Here is an 8,331-nt window from a genome sequence, read left to right as displayed (position 1 = left end):
TTTTTTCTCTTTGATTCATCTGATAGATGGGAGTTTGATGTTCCAACAAGTGCCCATGGTAGAGATTGATGGGATGAAGCTGGTGCAGTGCAGAGCCATTCTCAACTACATCGCCACCAAATACAACCTCTATGGGAAGGACATGAAGGAGAGAGCTATGTATGATGAATTTACTCTGGGAAATATTTATATTCTATCTTGAATGAACAGAACCATGGCAAAGGACTCATGACACAATGCCTGGGTGTTTGGGCATGCATACACTGACTTCAGTTAAGAAGAACGCTATGGAATTGAGGGAAGAATAGGAGGGAAGATGAGAGAAGAATATGAGGGGTTGTGTGTGTCATATGGAATAGGAGATGGTGGAGTCCCTTTGTTTAGTCTTCAGAAGCAACATTCTAGCCAATAGCTTTAGACAAAGAAAAACTCTATGTGTAGTGGAGTAGTATTTGTGTGTTAATAAATAAATCTTGCCTGAAGACCAGAGGCAACGCTAAAGCTACCAGAGGTCAGGTAATGGTGACGCACACCTTTAGTCACAGGATTTGGGAGACAGAGGCAGATGAATCTCTGTGCGTTTAAGGCCACCCTGGACTACACAGAAACAAATCCAGGTGGCGGTGGCTTACACCTTTAATCCTAGTATGAGAGGTAATAAAAAACTGTGAGTAGAGAGAGGCTTAGGCAGCTTAGTTTTCAGTCGCCTAGCCTTGGTAGAGGTAAGACTTCCTAGTGATTTGACTGCTTTACTTTTCTGGTGTTCGAGTTGAAACACAATTTCTGTCATGCTATATCTTTGACTAGCAGTAAAGAGAAGGTTCCAAAGGGCTGATATTCCAGTCGTGATAATTACAATAATGGCCCTAGGTTACCATGTGAATCTATATACAGTCAGGCTGATTGTGGCCCATAGAGTCAGGCACAGGGACACCAGGGTTGCATGAAGCTTTTGTTGGGAAGGCTGTTCAGAGCTGTCAAGACTGATGGAGAGGGCTCCTCTCTCCTGTGTTAGAATCACACCATTTATACCAAATCTTCTGTGGAACGGTGGGATTTTCACAAAAAGTGAAGCATCAGGTCACCAATAATCCCAGAGTTTCATTACCAGGTAAACACACAAGAGCAATAAAAACACATCCTTTGGAGAGATTGTTCATAGATGTGTTATTTTTGTTCAAGAAGTGCAATGTTCAAAAAGTAGAAAATGAGTCAAATTTTAACAGAAGAATCGATGACAAGAAGAACATTGCTTACTAGTCCTTCGGGTCATTCAAAATGGAATGTGTAGGGATAAGTCCCACCCCTTAGGGGGCGTGTTTGCTTGGGGCTAATGCTTACCTATAAATCTGGCGAGTGGCTCCCAGCTGTTGCTTCTTCTTTCCTGGTCTCCGCAAAAATGGTGGTTCTGTAAGTCTATTTCACCATTAAAGCTGTATATATTTTTACAATCTGTCTGCATTCATTTATGGGAATGTTACTGGAGGTAGTGGCGTTTGCCTTTATCTCAGCACTCAGTGACAAAGGCAGGAGAATTCTGTGTGTTTGAGGCCAGTCTGTCTACATAGTCTACAGGCCAGTCAAGCTGCATAAAGGGATCCTGTCTCCAAAAAGGTTCTAAAAAAATTGATAAACAGCAATAAAAATCTATTATTATGGGCTCCATATTCCCATTAAAGGAGAGCTATTTTACCACTGCCTTTTTTGTTTTTCAAGTATAAGATCTGAGGCAAGAGGGATGTGGCAGAACACATGTCTGTTTTTCAGCATTGATATGTATACTGAAGGTCTGATGGATCTGGATGAACTCGTTCTCTATCAACCTTTCCTTCCCAAAGAGGAGAAAGAGGGAAACCTTGCCAAGATTAAGGACAAGGCAAGGAACCGTTACTTCCCTGCCTATGAGAAGGTGAGTGCAAGTTGCTTGACTTTTAGAGCATTCAGAGAGTCTATTCATCCTCAGGGGACATCTGAGCAGATAACATAGCTGCAGCAAAAAATGCCTGCTTTCTGTCTGCGTGTTCAACGGCAGGTGGGGGTGTGAGCTCTCCGATGCCTTCCTTGTTAGGAGAAGGAATGCCATTCATGAACTCTTAACCTTGAGGATCTATTCCCCTGTCAGCCGTCCTATTTACTAACAGCATCATTCTGTGGGCTAGAGTTCTTACCATCTTGATTTTAGGGAGAAACAGATCGGCAGTCCCAAAGGAGGCAAGAGGAAAAGGGTCTGGGTGTCCTTGGGTTGTTGGTCTTCACTCCCACAATGCACTTCATTGTTGTTAATGCAGCACCCAAGCACTCCAGGCATTGTGTAAAGGTGGAATATAAAGAGCTATTGACATAGTTAGAGCAAATAGCAGGCTTCATGTTCCCACAAAATTCTATTTTGCTGTGACTCACCATAGAATTTTTCTAACAGATTTCACAGTCACATTTAGAACTTGGACTATGTAAGCATCTGAACCACGCTAGAGTCTGGACCTGATTGAACAGAACTTTGCAATCTTTTGACTCAGGAGCATCAAAATGAGAGTAACACATCAGAAACTATTCTTCTACCCCAAGTATAGGGGGACCTGAAACAGGATCCCATTAGGAGAGTATCGTACTGCTTCAGGATGGATGCATAGAGGCTACACAATCTTGACAGAGCCACAGAAGGGAAGAGACAGTGAGGAGTTGTGAAGAAAAACTGATTGCCAGAATTAGGAACACATCTCTCGGATTTTTAAGAGAAAGTTGTACAAGAATATGAGAATTAAGTTCTATTTTCATATCCATGTGTACGTGAGTTTGTTGTATGTGTGCCACCACCCTACTTGGAGTTCCAGTTACAGATGAAGAAGCCATGTTTTATAAACACACTATGTCAGGTGAAACCGAACAAGAAGGAATATCTATGTCAGTGTGGCAGGAGCCTTGCAGACAGAGGAAGAAGCATTTGGCTTCGGAAGGCCATTCACCTCTACCTCACTGCCCACAGCATTTCTCCTTTATTCTGCAGGTTTCAGCAATGCTGAGGTATTTCAGCAAATAGCTCATATTGTCCTCATTTGTTTTGTAAAAACTTACTTAGCAATAGATTATTCTTCCTTCCTTCATTCAACAAATCTGAATTCATTGATGTTTATCGGATCCAGGGCACAGCTCATAATATAGATGTCCAATTCCTAAGATTCTCCTTCTTGGCCCTTGGGATCTGACAGATTAGAATTTGTCCTGTGAAGAGATGTTCTCTGTTCATTACAGCTTGTCCTCTATACTGTGAAAACAAAGATTCTTTTGAATATCAGTAAGAAATGTAAATTACAATATCATTTGGTTCTTTTAACAAGAAGTCATTCAGATTTCTATATGTATACATTATATTATATGTATTTAATTACATTATTTTTCATTGGTAGTGCTATGGTGGACTTTTTATTCTTTATTTCTTCATGACTTTAACATTGAAGGATTATTTTAAGAAATATTGCATATTACTCAAATAATTTTTATAAAGACTTTCATTCATATACAAAGGTAGAATAGGCATGGTGATGAAAGCATGTAAGCCAAGCTCAAGATGTAGAAGATGGAGGATCAGTTCAAGACTAGGTTAAGTACACAGTGAGTTTGAGGCCAGCCTGGGCTACAGCAAACCCTGTCTTCAAAATGGGAAAAGAGGAAAGAAGGAAGGAAGGAAGGAAGGAAGGAAAGAAAACTAGTTAGTTAGATTAAAGAACAACGTGAATACATGGGTATCATCTACATGATGCTGAATTCAGCATCCTGTGGTTCTGGTTTTGTTGTGTGAGTTCATTTCTCCCCTCCCCCAGCCACACACTCTTCTTTCCACAATGGTATTTTTTCCCCTAGCATTCTCAAATTAATTGGAGACACACACGCAGTGAACTCTTTGTTGCTCCAGCACTGCAGAAGGAGGATGCCTAGGATAAAGAACCTGAGCTAGTGTTGCAGAGGAGAAAAGGATCAAGCTTACTCTTGATGCCGTAGATATAAGGGAGAGCAGAACAAGAAGGAATGTAGTCACTGAAGCAATTGACTCAGGTGTGAAGGGCGTATTCACACACGTGACACCACTTCCCACTAAGAAACTGCAGAGTACAGTTAGGTGACACCCTCAAATGTCAGAGCTTCACCCGTTTAATAGGGAGGCAGGAAGAAAGAGAGAGGCTAGAACTGAAAGTTTCAAACATGTATGAAAATCAGTGATGGACAGATGGTAAAATAATGCATGAAGCTCTGCTTCTTGAATTTGTTCGTGAGTCAGAACTGACAGGAAAGTGTGGGGTTCCGTACACACATGAAAAGGCCGGAGAAGGGAATTTGATTTGAGAAGCTCAGAAGAAGCCATCGAGGCCCCATTCTGATGACTGTTAGTCTTCAAGATCTAACTAACATCTTGAATCCCACAGGTGTTAAAGAGCCATGGACAAGATTATCTCGTTGGCAACAAGCTGAGCAGGGCGGATGTTTACCTGGTTAAACTTCTCTACCATGTGGAAGAGCTGGACCCCAGTGCCTTGGCCAACTTCCCTCTGCTGAAGGTTCTCTATTTCAAACACTCTGAGGGGCAGCCCAGACCTTACCTCATGGGATACGATAGTTTGACCCAACTTCTAGTTTCTTCTCGCCTTCATCGTTACTCCTTGCCCCTGGTTATACCTACTAAATGAGATTTTAGACCCTAGGCCTGAGACACCTGCTATCTCCGGAAGTACACTTTGTTTTGTATGATGGAAAGAGCTTAAGGCTTCGCGGTCTCCCCCCATAACCTATTCCAGCTTGGTTTCGACCCTGATTTCAATAAGATTCTCTGTCTTTCACTGCTGTAGCCTTGTCCTTCCACACTGAACCTATCTGGGGAGGTCTTTTCAAACGTCTATGTTATGAAACCTTGCATTTATCTCTACAATGGCCTCCCTCACTGACATATTTCCACAACCCAAAAACTTCCCCTCTCTCTGATGTGCGCACGCATGTGTGTGTGTGTCTGTGCGCACGCGTGCCTGTGTGTGTCTACGCATGAGTTGTATGCATATGTTCATCTGGTGTGTATGAACGTTCTTATGCATATGGAAGACAGGGGTATACATAGGATGCCTTCTTGGAACACTCTCCATCATGTCTTTTGTGGGAGCCCATGTGGGACCCAGCTTCTAGTTTGAGTCATTACTGACTTAAAGAAGTCATTTGAGTTCAGGCTGGCTCACTCTGCCTGTATCCTTCAGGGCTGTGAGAAAGTTCTGATTAATCGCATAAGAAAGGGCTTTTTTGCCCAGATAAAAGAACACATTATCTATTAAGATTTGGGCTGGGTATGCCAGTTGGAGGCACTCCTCCTTAGAGATTAGAATGTACTTAGCTGAATGAGATAATGCACCTGCTTGAGCTTCCTCCCAAGGACAGTGCAGGGAGGTGGGTAGCTGACGGGACTGCCCTTTGTTCTGCCCTTTGCCTGTTACTAGTAATGCTGACTGAGAAATAATCTTGGTGCTGTTTGGTATTTATCTTCAATTCTCCGGGTCTATCCTATGTTTCTATCTTTATTTCTCTTAATCTGCCATTCCTGTAACCTTGCACCCCCTCCCAGGTACCCCTTGCTGATTGCTGCCAGAAGGGGCTCTGACAATCTTTTGAGGAGTCAGTCACTGAGCCAGGAGCTCATCTGTTCAGCTAGGCTGACTGATCAATGAATTTCAGAGCTGTCTTCTCCACCCTCTGCACCACAGCCCTGGGGCAAAGACACATACTATTGTTCTTGCCGTTAGGTGGGTTCTGGGCATCCAAACTCACATCCTTATGCTTGCATAGCAGGCACTTTGCCCACTGAGCATCCCTGCAGCCCCCTTACTGACTTTATTTGACTTTGTTTTATGTGGCGCTAGTGATTAACCCTTGCATCCACCAGGCAAGGGCTGTAACCAGTGGGCTCTCCTGCCAGCCCCCCGGCAATTCCCACTTCCCTTCCTCAGTGTGACAGCTGGTTGTGACTGGACCCAAGTATTCCGTTCTATTTGTTACCACTGTTTCGGAACCTATTGACCCAGATCTTCGTTTTATCTATTTGGGTCTGTCTAGGTATCAACAACATCTGGGAAATAAACTGTTCGTCCTTAAATTGTAGAGAAGGATGAGTCTACAGGGTTAAAGTCCAAAGATGAGGATGCTGGGAGCAGAATGAGTCTTTAAGATACATGGGGGAAAGTTCCATTTTTCCCTCTCAACTTCATCCTGAGTATCTGCCTCCGACCTCCACCTGCTGCTGATGGAGGGGATGAGTTGGTCTTTGGACTGGCAGGGGTGCAGGACGGCACATGTAATAGTAGCTTTCTTTTCAGCTGCTCTCTGAGGCTCTGCTTTGTTTGTTGCAGGCACTGAGAACCAGAGTCAGCAACCTCCCTACAGTGAAGAAGTTTCTTCAGCCTGGCAGCCAGAGGAAGCCTTTGGAGGATGAGAAATGCGTAGAATCAGTAATGAAGGCTTTCACTTAAACCAGGCAAACACGGCTGTGTAACAGCCCCAAGGTCAGCCTTCTAAAGCTTTGCAACAATGAAGCGTTTTGATTACATGTTAATCCTGCTTATTGTGAGGCCAACAGGTCTTCTGAGGTTTGTGCATTTTGCTATTTGGTTGTAAACAAAATTAAAATCATGATCACTTCCTGGAAAGTTTCTTTGGATTTCAATAAAACAGAACAAGCTTCTTAGCCTCTGGAGTATTCAAATATCACCATGAAATAGTTGTCATATCCTGGTTAAACACAAGTAAGTAGAAACCTTCATGTCAAACCCTGGCTCATACAGATATAATCTTTTCTGATGACCAGTGCCCTTGCTGACCAAACACACGCATGCATGCGCATACTCACACAGTGAAGAACTGTTTCCTTCAACTACATAGCCTTTTTCTTGTTCATGTTCTCAAACAGCATATTTATGTTCAATATAGAGCACTGATTCCTCCTCGGTCAGCATGAATGATGAATAGACCAAATATAATCATTTCCCTAGCCCATGAGCTCAAATTATTGTAAAAATTGTAATAAATGTCATAATAAAAAGTCACTCAAGCCTCCGACTCAGAAACCAAGAACATTCCACCTTTCCCTATGTGTTAGTTTATTGTTGCTGTGAAGACACTCCAGAGGGACAAGCCAATGGGAGGAAAGACTGACTTTTGTTCCCGGTGTCAGGGTCTTCACTCTATGGGCAGCTGGCTCCATTTGTTTGGGGACAGAAATGCGGTGAATATCAAGTAGAGAGGATGTACGGAGAGAGTTGCTTCGATCTGGACAACTGAGAAGCAGAAAAGAGGAACATCCGGGCCAGGGGACAAGATATGCTCCCAAAGCCATGGATCCCTGGCAACCTAGTTCCTCCCTTTACAACCTACCTCCCACAGTTCAATGTCTTCCAACAGTGTATTCATGTGTGTTTTTTTTTTAATCAATCAGTGGATTAATCCTTTGCTTAGGTTAGACCCATTATCATTCAGTCACATTTTAGGATTGGATAACATGCTTGGGAACCACGATTTGAATGCATGAGTCTGAGGGCAGCATTTTGAATCTGCACCATGACACACTTGAAGTAATGGTTTAAATTAGAGTGACCCCAGAGGCTCAAATATTTGAATATGTGGTCCCAGCTGGGAGGATTAGGAGGTATCCTTGTGGAAGAAGGCGTGCCACAGGAGATGGGACTTGAGATTTCCAAAGCCCGTGCTATCCCCAGTTTCCCAGTTACCTCCCTCTGCCTTGTGCTTGGGGATCAGAGGTAAGCTCTTGGTTACTACTCCATGTCTGCCTGCCTGCTGCCTTATCCAGTGCCTTCCTGTAAACAGGAGGGCATGAGGTGTAGAAAAAAACAAAACAAGATTTGGGCAAGTGAGAATAAGAGAGACAACCCACACACAGAGGCATGCTGAAGTAAAGAGAAGGGAGGGAAGGGGGTTGGTCTGGAGGCAAGGAGGACTTGGGAGGGATAAAATGCAGATGGTATCTAGAGCACAACACCTCCAGTGATGGTCTCTAGAGCACAACACCTTCAGATGTTATCTAGAGCACAACACCTCCAGTGATGCTATCTTCATCGTGACTGCACAGCTGTGTGAGGACTCGCATCTACTCCTTATCTCTCATGGAAATGAAACAGGTTTCTCTCAGGCTCCTCAGAAATCCTGGCAGATCCTGACAGAAACTACTTGCTATTCTTGAGATAAGATTTTTCAATAATGCAAGATTCATGTTTGCTGGGTTTGGGAAAAGAAGGGGGTAGGGGTGCTTTCCTCTTGGTGCTTGATCTCTGGCCTTATTCTCTCTGGTCT

General features: G+C 43.4%; 1 protein-coding gene across 1 annotated transcript; it reads left to right on the top strand.

Moving 5' to 3' along the window:
- Positions 1 to 23: 23 nt before the first annotated feature.
- LOC126495752 (glutathione S-transferase alpha-3) lies at positions 24 to 6,712 on the top strand. The gene is made up of 4 exons (XM_050133358.1): positions 24 to 159; positions 1,768 to 1,909; positions 4,419 to 4,550; positions 6,378 to 6,712. The coding sequence occupies exons 1-4, from the start codon at positions 38 to 40 to the stop codon at positions 6,495 to 6,497; spliced, it is 516 nt and encodes a 171-aa protein (XP_049989315.1). The 5' UTR covers positions 24 to 37; the 3' UTR covers positions 6,498 to 6,712.
- Positions 6,713 to 8,331: the final 1,619 nt, after the last annotated feature.

The sequence above is a fragment of the Alexandromys fortis genome, unplaced genomic scaffold (genome assembly GCF_014885135.2).
Source record: "Alexandromys fortis isolate MF-2015 unplaced genomic scaffold, M_Fortis_MF-2015_v1.1 scaffold_603, whole genome shotgun sequence".
In the NCBI taxonomy this organism is placed as follows: Eukaryota; Metazoa; Chordata; class Mammalia; order Rodentia; family Cricetidae; genus Alexandromys; species Alexandromys fortis.
Note: the sequence above shows the minus strand (reverse complement) of the source record. Positions and strands in the feature narration are given on the sequence as shown.